This window comes from Notamacropus eugenii, chromosome 3 (genome assembly GCF_028372415.1).
Source record: "Notamacropus eugenii isolate mMacEug1 chromosome 3, mMacEug1.pri_v2, whole genome shotgun sequence".
NCBI classification, from domain to species: domain Eukaryota; kingdom Metazoa; phylum Chordata; class Mammalia; order Diprotodontia; family Macropodidae; genus Notamacropus; species Notamacropus eugenii.
In genome coordinates, this window is record NC_092874.1 from 191812550 (window position 1) to 191830191 (window position 17642).

At 40.1% G+C, this 17642-nt stretch overlaps 1 protein-coding gene across 1 annotated transcript in view; it reads left to right on the forward strand.

Annotated features, from left to right (window-relative positions):
• Positions 1–1536: 1536 nt before the first annotated feature.
• The window catches only part of A2M (alpha-2-macroglobulin), a 77789-nt gene continuing 61683 nt past the window's right edge, over positions 1537–17642 (forward strand). The window contains exons 1-11 of the mRNA XM_072653680.1: positions 1537–1695; positions 4705–4891; positions 9772–9931; positions 10101–10153; positions 11445–11465; positions 11749–11917; positions 12827–12911; positions 14016–14136; positions 15144–15258; positions 15391–15500; positions 17088–17255. Coding sequence (XP_072509781.1) covers positions 1619–1695; positions 4705–4891; positions 9772–9931; positions 10101–10153; positions 11445–11465; positions 11749–11917; positions 12827–12911; positions 14016–14136; positions 15144–15258; positions 15391–15500; positions 17088–17255 — 1266 coding nt within the window. The 5' untranslated portion in view covers positions 1537–1618. The remainder of the gene's footprint in view (positions 1696–4704; positions 4892–9771; positions 9932–10100; positions 10154–11444; positions 11466–11748; positions 11918–12826; positions 12912–14015; positions 14137–15143; positions 15259–15390; positions 15501–17087; positions 17256–17642) is intronic.

Genomic DNA, 17642 nt, shown 5'->3' on the forward strand with positions numbered 1-17642 from the left:
CCTCCTCCCTCCTTTCTTTTGCATTACTTCCTTTCTCCATTTCTTTCTTTCTTCTTCTTGTCACTGAATACTCACAGATCTAGTGTGGCTTAAGGTGGAGAACAGACAGACAACTGGACCAGAAATCAAAAAGACCTGAGTTCATATTCTACCTCAAGTACTTACTAACTTATGACCTTGAGCAAGTCACTTAACTTCTGTCTGCCTCAGATTCCTCATATGTAAAATGGGGCTAATAATAACACCTCCCTCCCAGGTTTGCTGTGAAGATGTTATGAGATATTTGTAAAGTGCTTTGCAAACTTTCAACCTAGCCTATGTAAAGGCTATTATGTATTATTCTGTTATATGTTATAATATGATTATATGTATATATACATACAATTAGTTATTATATTAGTAGACTGTGCTGAAACTTTGAGCAGATGTTCAGTTGTTTTTCCATTTTTTTACCTTGTTTTCACCCTGCTTACCCTGTTTTTCCATTACAAATAATAATTATGCCTTTCATTATTATTCAAACATTCATAAATGTTTTTCAAAGTCTCTCTCCATATTTTAAATCACTGATCTTCAACCCAACTTTAAGCAGGTCTTCCATTTTATAGGTGCCTCCTAGTTCAAGGTTCTTTTCCTTATCTTGTCTTTTCTGCTCCAGAGGAGGAGAGGGACTTGGTGAAATGACTTGGTGTGTATGGGGGTGGACACGGCCCAGAGTTGAATTTCAGGTCATTGCAAATGCAGTGATCCATAAGCTAGGATTAAGAGTTTAAAGGACTTGGTGAAGATGCGAGAAAGGGCTTTTTCCTTGATATGGAAGGTAATAGGGACAATTAGTTCCAGCTCTGGGTAAAATTATGAAGTAATGCAATTTATATTGGATACCCTTCATCTGTCCTTCATCTTAATCTCCAACCACATCTACCCCTTATAGTAATCTGGTTTTGTATACCAATATCCTCCCAGAGCCTTGATCTCAACCAATTCACATTTAATCTTATTGAGGATTAGCTGAGAAATAGCTTTTATTTCTTAAAAGGGCCCTTTGGGGCAGTAAGGTGGCACATTGGTTAGATTGCTGGGCCTGGAGTCAGGAAAGCTCGTCTTCCTGAGTTCAAATGTGACCTCAGACACGTCTTAGGCATATGATCCTGGGCAAGTCACTTTCCCCCTACTTGCCTCAGTTCATCTGCAAAATGAGCTGGAGAAGGAAATGGCAAACCACTATAGCATATCTGCCAACTAACATTTTTGATACTGTGCCTAGTGGGAAGGGAGATGTTTGGGTGTAATGACAGTGCCCCCTCTAACCAAGGTCTGCCCTCAGAATAGTTCTGGGAACTATTAAAATTTTATAGTCAGACCAAAAGAAGTTGGCTCGATTTCCAGTGTAGATGTTATCTCAAAAGCAGGCCCCAAATTTACCAAAAATTAGACTTGGCTGCGATGTAGCAAGCACAGAGAGCAGTGACCTTTTGTGAGAATCTGGGTTGTGTGGGCAGGGCTACTTGTTTGCAGAAAGCAGAAGCATAAAACCCAGCCTCTTTAGGAACAGTTCACAGAGCAAGGACGAGGCAACGAGTCAGTCTGGTCTCCCTGTCTTCCCCTTCCCAACACCATGGGGAAAGACCGGTTGCCTCAACTGGGCCTTGCCCTGTGGCTCCTCGCCTCGGTCACTGGAATCAATGGAGAACCGTAAGTTTTCCGAGAAAACTAGATCTTTACAAAGAAAAGAACAAGCCTGATGGGGAACCAGGAAGCCACACCCCAGCCCTCCCCCCACCTTTAGCGTTTCCTTTTTCCCTAATAGGCTTGCTCTCCAAATCTCTTCTTTGTTTTTTTAGCTTTTCATTTGTATTTGCACCTCTGACCCTTCTGTCTCTTTTCTTTTGATTATCTATTCTTCTCACTTTTTAAAAATCGCTTCCTTTTACCAGGACCAAACTTAGACATGGGAAAAATATCTAGGGAAAGGCTTGGGGTGACTTAAAAGAGTCAGGAAAACTCACTGCCTCCCAAGTACCTCCCCACTAGCCTAACCCCTCTCCCAGTTGTGAAGAACTCTCAAAAGGATTTTGGTTAGTCATTCTATCTTTAGAAATTCATTCCTTTGGACTTAAGATACTGACCCTCCAAGTGCCCCCTCAATCACACATATATGCATTTTGACAAAAATTTCCTCCCCAAGGGGTTATATAGTAAATCATGATCAGTTCTTAATACTCAATAGAAAATTGCTTTTTGGCACAGTTGCTGAGATTGAGAAAACAAGAAAATGGGAATTTTGATAGGAGTAGATTAGAAGCCATATTTTGGGGAGAATTGTCTGCTTTCCTGGGAGTGTAAGGTGTGGGTGGGATGGTGTTGCTGGTAACATAAAGGGACTGGGCAGCTAGACTAGGAAGGGGAAGGTGGAAGGGCAAGCAATCAACATGGCCTCTAGCCATTGTTAATTCTTGTCACTTCCCAAACTTAGGCCTTTCATTCTCCTTTTCCCTCTTGACCAGGCCCCAACTGGTAGCCATATTCCTTTTTCCCAGCAGCAGTTATCATCTGTAGTCTACCCATTTTTTTTTTACATGGATGACAAATGCAAATGAAGATGCAGCTTCCCCTGATCTTGTCCCAGGAACAACCAAAATTCTTTTGAGAGTTCTTCACACTGGGACAGGAGTTAGAAAATAGCAAATGTGGGGAAAGTTGCAAAGTTAGTACCTTGAAAATATTACAATATTAAGAATCCCTGCTATTCGTTGGAATATTCATGGAGGTAGCTTCTATTTTTATCTTCCATCTTGTCTTGAAAGCAAGTTGCTGACCTCTGAGCCTGGTTCTTCAGCTGCTCCCCCATCTGTCCTTTCCCTATATTCTCCTCAACACCCCCAGCTTCTATAAAAGGGAAATAATGATGACTATTTAGGTACCCAAAGAACTCCAGACCTCTATCTCACCATCACCAAGGAAAGGTGTGATCAGAATCCCCATTCAGTGGACTGCAGTCCCACATGAGTTTGAGATGCCTTGAAGATAGGAAGAAGACACTAAATTATTTTTAAGAAGTTAATAACTAACACATATAGAATTTTAAGGTTGATGATGCACTCTATATGTATATACAAATATATGAATACACACACATTCACCAGATCCTCATAGCAATCTCGTCATAAAATCAGACAGTATCTGAGGCAAGATTCAAACTCAGGAGTTTCTAACTAGTCTCCTAACTTATTCCCTATACCACCTAGATGTTGATTTAAACGTGTTACTTTTAATTCATTGTCTAGTTAGTAGACCGTTATATCTGACCTAGTTTTGACTTTGTTCAGAGAGATGATATCATTCTTACCTTGTTCGTCTTTTCGCACATTAACCATCTTGAAAGCCTCTCTTTTCGCCTTTTCAAACAGCTATTCCCCTTGTCAGTGAACCAAGGAAGAAACAATCTTTGCTTTTAGATAAATCTAAGGGAACTTGACAGGGATAGCAAATTGGTCTGTGTTTTTTCTCTTCTCCACCACTAATATGAAGAACCTTTCTCCATAATATTCTAGTCCAGAGGTGGGGAACCTGAGGCCTCAAGGCAACATGCAGCCCTCTAGGTCCTCAAGTGGCCCTTTCACTGAATCCAAACTTCCCAGAACAAATCCCCTTAATAATAGGATTTGTTCTGTAAAACTTGAACTCAGTTAAAAGACCACACCCAAGGACCTAGAAGACCACATATGGCCTCCAAGCCACAGGTTCCCCACCCCTACTGTAGTCCCAACTTTGCCATGGGACAGCTATGTAAGCTAAATCTCAATTTTCTTATGTGTAAAATGGGACAAACAATATCACATTATTGTGAGGAAAGCACTTTATAAACCTTTAAGTGCTACATGAGTTTAAGTTGTTATTCCCCTATGATCTCATATAAACTATGAATCTGACAAAACAGAAAGTAGCCTGGGGTACCATATTTGTGGGCAGGGGCCCAAAATGATGCAAAGAATTTTTGTATTGTACAAGTGCAAATGTTTATAACATAAAGAGTAGCAATAGCACTGGGGCTATACATACTTTGTTTTATGCAATAGATATATTCCTAGAAATATATGTATATATGTATATGATTTGAATTATTAAACCAAATAAAATTTTACATGGTTCATTAACAACTGGCATCTGAACAGCACTTTCATTGTGTTGTTGCATCCATCCTTCACAACATTCTTGTGAGGTAAGTGGTATAGATATAAACAGTCCCATTTTACGGATGAGGAAATTGGCACTGAGAGAGATTTTGACTTTCCTTGTGTCACGCAATAAGGGTCGTGTTGGGATTCGAACTCAAAACTTCCTGACTTTCAGTCAAGATTACTCTCAAGTTAGTTAACAGCTTTCCTGGTTGGTAAGATATGTAAAGTGAAAAAAATAACACTGGATTTTTATGTGCATATAAATGTAGGTGTTAATTCAGATGTTTGGGAAGTCTGTGAAATATCATTAACCCTGAAGCCAACTTTGCCTAGGATATTATTCCCCTGACTGAGGGTGATGGAGAAGGAAAACAATTCATTGTAGGATTTCACAGCTATCAGTCCAGCTCTTTGGACCAGATATCCTTCATAGCTGTTGGTGTTAGCGATGATCATGGGGGAAACACAGTTATGCCGGTGGCTCAGATCCGGCAATGACCAGTGGGACTTTTTCTCTTTCTAGTCAGTACATGGTGTTAGTTCCCTCCCTGCTTCATACTACGATCACTGAGAAATTGTGTCTCTTTCTGAGCCACTTGAATGAGACAGTGACTGCAAGTGCTACGTTGGATTTCAACAGGCTTAATGGCAGTAACATATTCAGTCATCAGGTGGATGAGAAACAGACATTCTTCTGCCTACCTTTCACTGTGAGTACCAGTAATCCGATCCTGTCTAATTTACTGCAGTGCCCTGGGCTTGGCTTCTATAATGAATGGGGACTGCTCCTTCTGGAGGGGTCAACGATCTTGTTTTCTTTTCACAAGGAATGCCTTGGAAGAATGGACAGAACTGCATGGTGTTCTTAGCTATGAAATGGTGTAGGAAAAACACACACCTGTCCAGAAGTCCAACTTCATTGCTAATCACTGATAGTTGATACTGTATCTGTCACTGATCTCCCACAAAAGTTCCATGAATCAGAAAGTTAGCTCTTGTTCTCCCCAAAGTAAGATGCAGCTAATTTGCCTAGCAGTTTCAAATTTAAGAAAATGGTTTGCTAGCACCTGGTGTGAAAGACACATGTGACATACACATCTGTATTAGCTTGGACCCTTGACTCGTATGTGCTGACACAGGCAGAAATTGGGGTCTGAACATCTTAGCTAGCCACCAAGTAGTGCTCTCTCTGTACTTGTCTCTCACATCTGCAGCTGCTCCCTATCAGCTGCACAATATAAATATTTTTTATGAAGTTCCAGATTCCCTAATGGCCACTGGAGAGTGAGCATGAATGCATGTCAAAGCTATTCCTTCTGTCATGGAAGCACTGCCCTTGCCTTTGACCCTTTAGTGGCTTACCCTGGCTATCCAGAGTCTACTTCATAGGGGGCATACTGATAAAATTTTAACATATGCCATTTACTGCACTTATATTTTGCCTTGATCTTCACTTCTTTTGGGTAAATCACTCTCCCACGTCTCTTGCCTCAGGAACCATAGATTTTGATGCATAATATACAATCACAGCAAATTTGTCTTATACATAGAACATATATATAGAACAAAATGAAAAAATAGGCAAAAACTCTTCCACTAAAATAGAGATAGTCACAACTGATTGTACCCTCCTGCCATACTTGCTTTTTTCTCTTTCTCTGACCTTCAGTGTAGATGAGAAAAGTTTCTGAGCACTTAAACCCATGTCTCATACAAAGGAATGGAAAGAAATGGCTTTCACTCCATCTGAATCTCAGGGATAAAGAAATCCAGGAAGAAATACAACTTCCCCTTCTGGCTCTTCAAGCTTGAGGATGGAACTTTTTATAGTCGTTGGTAGCTTTTACCAACTTTGGGTAACACTGGCTGTGATGTCCTCTCCTCCATGTTCCTGCCTGATAGCAACCAGAAGCCCAAATGGGAAGATAATGTCTCTAATCCTGTCACATGCCTCTGACTCCAGCCCCTCTTCTGTTGTAAAGTGATGGGTCATTAAAACTCCAGGGCAGCAACCTCATTTCCGGGGTAGGAGGGGGATCTCCCCCAGACTTTGCTCTGCCAGCCTCCCCTCCTTACTCTGTGGCTCATTTCTCTGGTTCTGTATGTGTGTGTGTGTAGGGGGCAGGGCAGCTCTTCACAGAGGCAGCTAAACCGGCAAGGCTCTCTCAGACTACACTGTTAATAGGAATGTTGAAACCTTTGTATATATCAAGGAGGGAGAGAGAGAGGGAAGGGGAGGAAGAGAGAGAGAGAGAAAGAGAGAGAGAGAGAAGGAGAAAGAAAAGGAGAGAAAGGGAGGGAGAGAGAGAAAAAGACAGGAGGAGACTGTATAGTATTGTAGTTGTGTAATGCACCTGAAGGCTTACTGGCTCTGGAGTCAGAAGACATGGGTTTGAATTCTGGTTCTGCTACTTAGCAGTTGTATGACCTTGGGAATTTAATTTAAGCCTCCTGGGGTTCAATTCATTCATCCATAAAATGAAAGGGTCATAATGTTATCTATAAGGTCCTTTCCAGCTTTAATCCATGATTTTATGTTTAAATGCATACACACACACACACACACACACACACACACACACACCTCTAAAAAGTCCTATTCTACCAACTCGTCATGATAGGGAAGTGACTCTAGACTCCTGAAGACTCTTTCAACAGAGCCAAACTTCTGACAGGTTCTACCATGCTGCCAAGACTTTATCCCAGTGACGGAAAATGTGTTTTCTGAAGGCCAGTCTAAGTACAGTTGCTCATCATGAGTGAGCTCATCCTATTATGGGATGACTTATTTGGCTATTGTACCCTACTCGACAAGCATTAATTAAGTGCTTGCTGTGTGCCAGACATTGTGCTAAGCACCAGGGGATACAGCAAAAGGCAAAAAAAAAAGTCTCTGCTCTCAAGGATCTCAAATGCTCAAAGGAGGTAACATGCAGGCAACAATAATGATGACGGCTGTCATCTATACGGAGCCTCTTATGTGCCAGAAACCACATTCAGCACTTTACAAATGCCTCATGGTAGCCTCAAAGATGTATATAGAATAAACTGCAGATGCTTGCAAAGAGCAGGCATTAGTCTTATGCGGGATCAGCATAGAAACTTCTTTTAGAAGGAAGGATTGTTGATGAGACTTGAAGGAAGTTAGGAAAGTCAGGAAGGAGAGATAATGAGGGAGAGAATTCCAGGCAAGGGGGATAGCCAGTAAAAATACCTGGAGATGGAGTGTCTTGTTAGGAATAGCAAAGAAGCCTCTGTCACCAGATCACAGAGTACGTGTAGTAGGAGGGGGTGAGGGTTATGAAAGGCTTTAAAAGCCAAAAAAGATTTTCTATTTAATCCTGGAGATAATAAGGAGCCACTGGAATTTATAGAATGTGGGGAGGGAGTGACATGGTCAGACCTGCACTTTAGCAAGTTCATCTAGAAGGATGGATTTGAGTGAGGAAAAATTTGAGTCTAGGGGCACAACCAGCTGGCGATTGTAATGTTAACTTAAGCTTAAGAGGAAGAGGACCTGTGCCAAAGAGGTGTCAGCAGGAGATGAAAGAAACCAGGTTACAAAGAAAACCATAAAATGGTCTGCAGGGGCAGTACCCTTCCACTCCTTTAGTAGAGAATGTTGAAAAGGAGGTCAGAGAGGACGAAGAATTATAGTTTTTAGAATATCTATTAATACTAATTTCACTATTGCTTCTGATTTGGTGAGATCCTTGCCCAATGATCAATGAATCCAAATACCACTGGAAGAATTGAAGCATCTCATTTTTGCTATAATCAAAATAGAAGATAGGGAAGTTTCAGAGAAACAGGAGAGTGGCTCACAGGTTCTTTTTGGAAGGACAAAGAAACTAGTTGAAAGAGTTAGCTATATCATGTGCTCATGAACATGAAACATTCGCTTACCTCCCCTTGAGGTGCTCATAATAAGCATAAGATAAAAGTCCAAGGGGAAAGAACAAAACATCCCAAACTAAACACTGTGTAATAATTATGGTGACCAAGCTTGGCCCCAAAGAAGAACCGTGAACTGGTATGATCACTCTGGTAAGCATTTTAAAATTATGCTTAGAAAGTGGCTAAAATGTTAATGCTCAGATCTCACTGGTAGGTATGTACCCCAAAGAATCAAAAGATAGAAAGTAAGATCTTATATATGACAAAATATTCACAGCAACACGATTTGTTGTAACAAAGAAACTAGGGACAAAGTAAGTAGATGCCCTGTAGACTGAGAAATAGCTAAGCAAATAGTGATATGTGAATGTAATCTGTACCTTAAAAATGTAGACTATGAGGTGTGGGAACAAGGGCTGTCTGATATATCTATGTATGTATATAAATACACACACATATATGTTATATGTACATATATGCATATACACACATTATATGTATATATAATATGTATTACATACATTGTTATATATGGGTAATATATAATACAAATATTATGTATATATGGATATATACACATATATGTCCACATGTATGCATATATATGAGGTGTGTATGTATGTGTATATACATACATATATACATGTATACATACATACATACATGTATACATACATACATACATATATATATATTATGTAATTCATGGATGAGATCTAGTCCAACCTTATAGAAAGTAGGAGAAAGGCCATCTCTCTCCTAGCAGCAGCCTGGCTGGTGGAGGTAGGAGGGAACAGGCGGGATCTAAGAACTGTGAGGCAGGGCAATCTCTCCTATCTCCAAGAGGACTAGAATTTTATCTCTCTGCAACCCTTCAAACATCTCTAGTCCTGGGATATGATAGGGTCAGAATGAAAGCCATTTATTTCTTTGATTACTCTTAAAAAGAAGGGTACTCTTTATCTTACATTGGCCAACTTGATTCCTTCCCACCAAGTACTGGCCACAGGAAAGATCATCATCCAATAAACCCCTTTATCAAAGCAAAGCCACAAGTGGAAATTGCGGATGTTCTACTGATTAGAATAGACCTGAGAAAACACAACAGCAAGGGAGCTTTTGGGCTGGGAAGGCAACACAATACATCTGTTGAACCAAGGAGAGAAGGAATGATCTCACTAAGGGAGTGGATGTGAGGGATACATGCTTAGTGGTGTCCATAGGTGCAAGCTCTAAAAATTGAGAGACCTAATGTGTAAGCAAATGCTTGAAGGTGGGAAATATCTGGAGATGACTTAGTAGTCCAGTTTCCTGAATGTGGTCTTTAGGGTTGGCAGGGGAACAGTCAGTTGGTCAGTCAATAAACATTTATTAAGAGTTACAAAAGGCTGGGCAGTAATGAAATTAAACACCATGTTATTGTGGATTGCAAGTTAAGAATGTTGTACTTTATTTGGTAGACAATGGAGAGACACAGAGTACAGAAGTTCACAAAAATAACCAGGTATATACAGAAGGAAGATATATGGTGAATTAAGTCTCAGCAAAATTGGTGAAAAGGGAAAAAATAGTCCATACCCCTCACCAACCTCCTCTAGTGAAACCAAGAGAGAAGACCAGTTTATATTGAGGGATGAGGTCTCCAGAGTATAAATGAGCTGTGTAAGTTATGAAAAACATTTGCATTTCTCAGATCCCAAGATTATCAACAGTCTCGGAGGTGGGATTCTTCACTGTGCAGGTGAAGGGTCCAACACACACCTTCAGTAAACGGAAGACAGTACTGGTGAAGAACCCAGAGAGTCTGGTCTTTGTCCAGACAGACAAGCCAATCTACAAGCCAGGACAAACAGGTATGAAGGTTGCGAGGGTCAAAGATAACTCCAAGAAAGGGTGAGCCTCATCCTCATTATTTTCCTAGTGACAATGGCAGTTTTCTTTGCCTCTTGGCCTCATACATCACTGTCTAAGGTGATTAGAATAGGGACTTTGGGCCTCATAGTTGATATTTCTTTGTTTCAGTTCATTTTCGTGTTGTCTCTGTGGATGGAAATTTTCACCCCCTGAATGAGATGGTGAGTTACCCTAATAAGTCACCCCTGTTATGGGACCGTAAAGGTGAGGGGCATGCTTCTGGGAGTAGGGGGGTGGGAAGGAAGCCTGAGAATAACAGCAGTGACTTCTGGTCCCATCTCAGGATAGGATTTCCAATATGAATCATTATCAAGGGAGAAGAGGAGGAGGAAATTCCTTTCCTTATTAAGTAACTGCTATATAAATAGCCTTCTAGGAACCCTCGTGGGAAACAAGAGAAGTGGTGTGATACAGGGGTAACAGTGCTGGATGTGGAATCAAAAACCTGAGGTTAAGTCCTAGCTTCACCAGTGTGTCATTTAGGACAAGGCATTTCATCTCCCTGTACCTCAGTTTCCTCATTCATAAAATGAGAGAGTTGGACTATATGACCACTAAAGTGCCTTCTAGCTCTAAATCTATGATCCAGATGAGTGGCTTTCAACCTTGCCAACCTTGAATTTACTAAGTCTACGGTGAATTACCCTTCTTTTGTTCACCCTAGTCGGTTATCTTCTCCTCCAGGAGAACCAGATTGAGCAATTGGTTTGGCTAATCAAATTTCATTCCAACAAGAGTAACATCCGATATTTAGAGTAGAGAGCAAGGTAAATAAATCCTCTTGATGAGAGGTTGAACATTGGATAAAGCCAGAGGGTGTACTTCCTCATAAGAGGAGTTAAGGATGTTGTCATTCTTTAGAATCAGTGACAAAGAGGTCTTCAAGAGCCTGTCTCCCTGTTTGTAAAAGGGTGTAGCATGGTGATGACCTTGACAAGAGGATTATAATCACTCACTTAGTGTTAGGAAATCTCAAATCCTAAATGAATGAGAATGCATAGGTGTCATCTTTGTCATCATCATAGCTAATTTTTTTATAGTGCCTACCATGTGCCAGGCATTATGCCAGATGCTTTGCAAATATTATCTCCATTGATCCTCCAAACAACCCTGAGAAGATATGTGCTATTATTATCCCTATTTTACAGATGAAGAAACCAAGGCAAACAGAGCTTAAGTAACTAGCTAGTAAGTGTCTGAGGTCACATTTGAACTCAGGTCTTCTTGACTCCAAGTCCAGTGCTCTGTGCACTGTGGTACCACCTGTTTGCACCATAAGCATTTGTCGGTGTGTATGCATACCCATAATAATAGTTCTGAGAAGCTTCTACCCAGAATGCATTCTACAGCAGATATAACCACATTATGTTTGTAGATTTGTCTAAATTTTCTGTCTTAAGAAACAATTTTGGATTCATGTTTCTTTTGCTTTGTTTTCTTTTTCTCTTCTAGTTTCCACTGGTGTACGTTGAGGTAAGTAGAACAAGGCATTTCAATCCCATGGTGATCAGTACATACAGGGACCTTCCCATGGTTTCTCAGAAATATGAGCTAGTATGAGAAACCTTCATCCCAAAGTTCTTCCTATTTCTAGAGTTTCAATATGTTGCAGCTCATTGCTTCCTTTCCCCCCTTACAAGAAAGTAGGGCTAAAGACCCTTCAAACTACTTTGAATCATCAAGAAGTCCTCATATTTCTACTCCTTCTCCTCTGTCTTGTTCCTTTGGATACCATTATAGTCTTTTCTTCTTATAGGACCCCCAAAGAAATCGGATTATGCAGTGGCAGAATCTCCACTTAAATGGGGGCCTCCAGCAGCTCTCGTTCGTCCTCTCATCGGAACCCCTCCATGGCTCCTACAAAGTGGTGGTACAGAAGGAACTTGGAACAAAGAGAGAACACTCCTTTAAGGTGGAAGAATTTGGTATGGATGTTGTCATCTCGATCCGAGGATTTTAGGTCAATTAGATTCTCTCCATTTCCCACAGGCTAGGATGGACTGGAAGGCAAATTGACTATATTTCATTCCAGGGTGTGAACTAATATTGTGTGAATATGGTGATATTCCATAGCAAAACATTCATTTAAGACCTATTTATTAAGTGCTTACTCTGTATAGAGCACTGTGCTAGGAGAAATACATAAATAATGCATGGTCTTTATTTTGATGGTCTTGATTTACCCTTAGCCCTCATCTGCCTTCTGTGCTCTTGCTTGCCTTCTGCTGAAAGCCACTGGAGAAAACTGCACAACTGTGCTGACTGGGTCTACAACAAGTTTATCCAATGGCAATGGGGCCTTCACTTCGGCCCTCCAATCTTTTTATTCTTTCTTACTCAACTCTCTCATATATTCCCTACAGCAATTGTTCTCAAGTTTCTCTTCTCTCCTCAAACCCTGCTCCCTTCCTTCTCAGAAGGAACTTCATATCTCTGAAAAAACTGGAGCCAACAGGTCCTCCTCAATTCCACATTTCAAACCAACTCAACAACACTGAGAATTTTCTCTTCTTTTGCTCTTGTCCTGAGGAGATGGTATTTCCTAACAACTCCTCTATTTGAAACCCACTTCATTCTCTGTGAACTTACAAATTCTCCTCTTTTAAGTAGAGTTATTTAGTTTCCTGCTGGAGCTGTTAGAATCAGTCCAAGACATTTCATTAGTTAGATCTCTAACGGCTCGAGTTGACATCTGTGAATAAATCAGACTCTTGGGGACATCCCGTTGCCTGTTAAGATATTATCTCAGGCACTCTTGCAGAAAGGTTCGAACAAAAACGATGGGCCTGCTAACAATGGGTTAGATCGTCATGCTTTCCATATTTTCCCAACAGTACTGCCCAAGTTTGAGGTGCAGGTCAAGGTGCCAGATAAAATCACAATCTTGGATGAAGAATTTACAGTGTCAGTCTGTGGACGGTGAGTAGGTCCTGTTTTCTTCTGTGGTTTAGATCTCGGCAAAAGGAATTTCTAACAGAACAGAAAATTTTGCATGGTTTCTCTCAATACCAGGATGAGTTGCTAGTGAGTCCAAGCCATTTCCTGTCCTACACAGCTTTTTCCTGCCACTTCTCCATCTCTTGCCCCCTAGAAGTTGACTACCTTTCCACGTCAAAGTGGAGGGGTGATCTTGACAGTGACAGCCACAAGCAGACTACTGGTAGCAGAAGTCATAGATAAAGTAAAGAAATTATTTTTTTTGAGGTTCCAAGGTCACAAGAAGACCCCATCTCCAGTTCTGTCTCAATAATAGCCAGAGAATTCTCTGGCCAGGTTAACTGACCACTTACCATAGACATGATGGTCTTTGAAGAGGGAAGCCAGAGAGAAATCAAAGCAAGGAATTAGGTATTGGGCAGACAGAGATCAAAAAGGGCTTGGGGAGAGTTAACATCCCCTAAATAGAATGAATATCACTAAAGAACAAATCAAAGAAAAAATATGGAAGAAACCAAAGAAAGCAGAGATGGAAGGACTGGGAAAGCAGAGACAGAGGAAAGACTGGGTCTCAAAGAGTTCATTGGAATGCATTTCTTTAAATATACAATAGATAAAATAATAAATAAATAAAATGTATAAAAAGAAAAGAAAATAAATGTTAAGATATAAATAAAATAATAAGTTACAAATAAAAAGCCATCATTCGTTATAAATTTAACTATTCACAAGAGCAAGGCAAATTCATATTTATTACTAATTATTAAATGACCTTCAGTATAGTTACCTATAACAACTTATTAGCCATCTACTCTTCCATTGTCTTCATCCATTGCCCTTATTTTTGTGCATAGGTAGTATTCTTTCTTATTATAGAGATCAGAGAGTTAGTCAGGTTAGTTTGCTTCATTGAACCAAAGTTCCATTTAGTATGAGATGGAAAGATAAAAAGATTTCCAGAGAAGCTGAGTAAACTTGCTTTGGCTCCCTAGGGATAGAAAATAGAGATAAAACAGAAATTGGGACCAGGAACCTCTGTTTCTACTACTAATGGATTTATTCTTTGTATTTCCTTTCTGGTAACAGATATACTTATGGGGAACCTGTTTCAGGTCTGGCAAGTGTGAGTATATGCAGGAAGTTCGCACAGTATTCCCCTTGCTATGGCAAAGAATCAGAGAGCATCTGTGAGGAATTCAGCACACCGGTAAGAAAAAGATGGTGTTTTTATTAGGAAGCTAATAGGTGTTAATTTAATTCACTAAACAGGCAACAAGATAATAGTATAATAGATTTAGTGTTGAAAGGAATTCCAACTGTAACCCTTCATTTGGTAAATGAGGAAAGAGAGGTGGAGAGGAATTATTTGATTTGCCCAGGATCACAGCTAGTAAGTGCCTGAATTCTCCCTGACTTCAAGTTCAACAGTTGAGCATTCTAGCTTTCCTCCAAGACATTGTGCTACGTGCTTGGGATGTAAAGGCAAAAGTGAAAATTCATTTCTTCAAGTCTGTTGAGTGAACCCAGGTACTTAATAAATGTTGGTTGATTGAATGCAATGTGTGAACAAATAAGGTAGTTTGTGCAGGAAGAGAGCATTAATAAGTGAGTGTGTGTGTGTGTGTGTGTGTGTGTGTGTGATTTGTAAATCCTTGGAGAAAGTAAACTTCATGGAGAAGATGACAGCTGAACTAAGCCTTGAAGAAAGAAAGATTCTGAGAAGTAGTGAGGAGATGGCATTCCAAGCATGAAGGATAGCTTGTGCAAATGCATGGAGGCAAGAGGTAGAATACGGAATTTAGGAAATAACTTGTAACCCAATTGGGGTAGAATATAGAATGCTTGTAGAATGCTTTAATCTCTGGACTGGAGAGTTTGTATTTTGTGTTAGAGACAATAGGGAGTCCCTGAAGGCTCTTGAGAAAGAGAGGTCCAGGGCCTGAGGAAAGTATTTTGGCAGCTGGGAGAGTATGATAAAAAATCCAATAAATATCTGACAGCCGTGTCCTTACAGACCTAGGGGGAGGACATTTTGAGCAGCTGGGCTTGCCCAAAATCTCTAGCCACTTACATTTCTATGATAAATTTACAGCTATGTTAACAAACCATGCTTGCTAGTTCTTTCTGCCAGGGACAGGCTTAGTATGATTATTAGTCTGACCTAATAGGACATTTCAAGCATCTTTATCTTTCTTTTATTTTCTTTACTTTCAGCTAGATGGTTTAGGTTGTACCTCCCAAAAAGTAAAAACCAAGATTTTCCAATTGAAGAAAAATGAGCTTTTGATGAACCTTAATGTGATTGCCAAGATCACGGAGGAAGGGACAGGTTTGTATGTCATATAAATGTGGGACATAATAAGCAATGACTACAAGGTTGGGGAAATGTGGATAGAACATCTTGATTTCAAGAAAAAGTTCTTTTCCCAGAGGGATCACTTCTTGTATACTTCTGTTTTAGAAATAGAATTGAATGGAACTGGATCCTGTGAGATCACGGACATTATAAGCAAAGTCATGTTTGTGAATACGGATTCACACTATAGGCGTGGACTCCCTTTCTTCGGGCAGGTAGAGTAACTCCAACATACAGGAGATCTGGATGTGAGCTCCAGAAGTTCTACTAACTAATTGTATGACTTGGGGAAGTTTCTTAATAATCATTTGGGTCTCGGTTTCCTCATTTGAAAATGAGGAGAATGGGCTAGATGATTTCTCATATCTCTTACAACTTCAACATCCTATGTTGTTTTTTTTTTTTATCAAAACCATCAAGAAATATTCTCCTGATTCCTTTCCCTTCTAACAAAATCTTAACAAAAATTTCAAAGTATTACAAACATCGGAACGTCCTTCTTTCCATTTGCTACTAGCCCAACTGCTGATATTGCCAACAGCTAGATAGATATGGTGCAACGTCCTTCCTTCCAGTTCTGATACTTCATATATAATCTTTCTCCATTAACCAATTAGGTGGGGGTCAGTAATTGTCATACATTTTCTATCGTCCTGCTTGCCACCACCTTCAATCTCTCTCTGGCTTCCCATGGAGATCATAATGGATAAGTGGTTTTACCTCAAGATAATGGCACATGTTAGATTAGTTTGAACATAATTTGATTTTCATGACTACATTTTTTACATTTCTCTCTTTAACAAATACATTTTAAATGCTTTAAGTGGACAAAAAGAGTGTCTTTGAATATTACCAGTTTTTAATTATTATAAGATCTAGCACAACTCAATTAAAGTCTTCTATAATGATTTGTACAACATGGTTTGGGAATGGAGTAATTTTTATTCTAGATACATAAAGTGAAAATAACTTAATGTGTTTTAGTTGCTCTATCAGTAAGCACCCCAACATACATGAGGGGTCTGCTATCACAGGTTCTTAGATCCGCATTCATAAAAGGAAAGGCAACTTTTGAGGGGTTGACAATCACTTTAATTAAGCATATGTATCATTCCTTTAACCAAGCACATATATTATTCACCTAGTTTAAAGGAGTCAGCACCCTAAACTTCAAAGAAAATACAGAGAAATTAAAAACCAACAGACATGGCTCTCTCTGCCTGACCATAATTCAACAGACAAGTACAGCTCTCTGACCATAGTTACCAGAGAGGGAAGCATGACCTTTGGATTCTCAAAGGTGGGGGGAGGGGGACTCCTTACTGGCTTCCCAGAGTCCTTGTCTTGCACTTAAACCTTGTTATAAAGACTAAATCACAAGGAAAAACCTCACCCTCATTGTATTTATATACTTTTTAGAGCCAGAGGGCATAACCCTCTGACCCAGTGCCTCAATAGAAAAAGCAAAAGGTATTTGGGACCCTCCTACAAAACAACTCCCCTAATCAAGCTTCCCACAACGGGCAAGCCCATCAATGTTTGGGAAAGATCCTCCCCAATCACATTATTCAATTAGAGGCACTTTGAATAAAACAAAAATTTGATTGCCATCATAGTTGCCTATATTTTGCTACCAGGCAGTAAAATTTTTACCTATAGACAGCTCGGCCAGCCAAAGTGACTGATTCTGAGTCAGTACCAGAATAGATACAGGGTATTTGATCTGTGGCAGGAAAGTGAGGATGAATTTGTGTCTGTTCTGGACACTCTGCATAGGACTAATCACAGCTTTGATTCCTCAGGTTCTTCTAGTGAATGGGAAGGATGAACCCATACCAAATGAGCTCATCTTTATCTCTGTAATGGAATCTACCCAAGGCTTCACCAAAAACTACACCACTAATGCACAAGGCCTGGTGCAATTCTCATTTGACACCACCAACTTCACTTCTCCCTCCATCAGTCTCACAGTAAGTATGAAAGGTATGCCCCTATAACCAGTAATGATGTTAGTCTACTGTCTCCTCTAGAGGGGGAAAGTATAGGGATTTGGAGTCCCTCTCTTTCCCCCACCCCATCATCTCCCGAGGCAAGGAAATAACTCATGGTTTGGGATTGAAGTGAAATTAAGGAGAGCATGAGACTTTCCCCAGAAATTCAGGGACTCTACAAAGCTGCAGGAGCCATGGAGGGATGATGACTGCTGTGATCTCTCTTTTACAGTGTCCTCTCCTCCTCTTTTTCCAAATTCTCCTTTTAGTACCGTCCCACTCCCAAATAATATTCTATTTCTTTGCCTCAGAGATGGTGGGGGGTGGAAAGTCTCCAAACCCCACAAACCCTCTACAGATGTCATT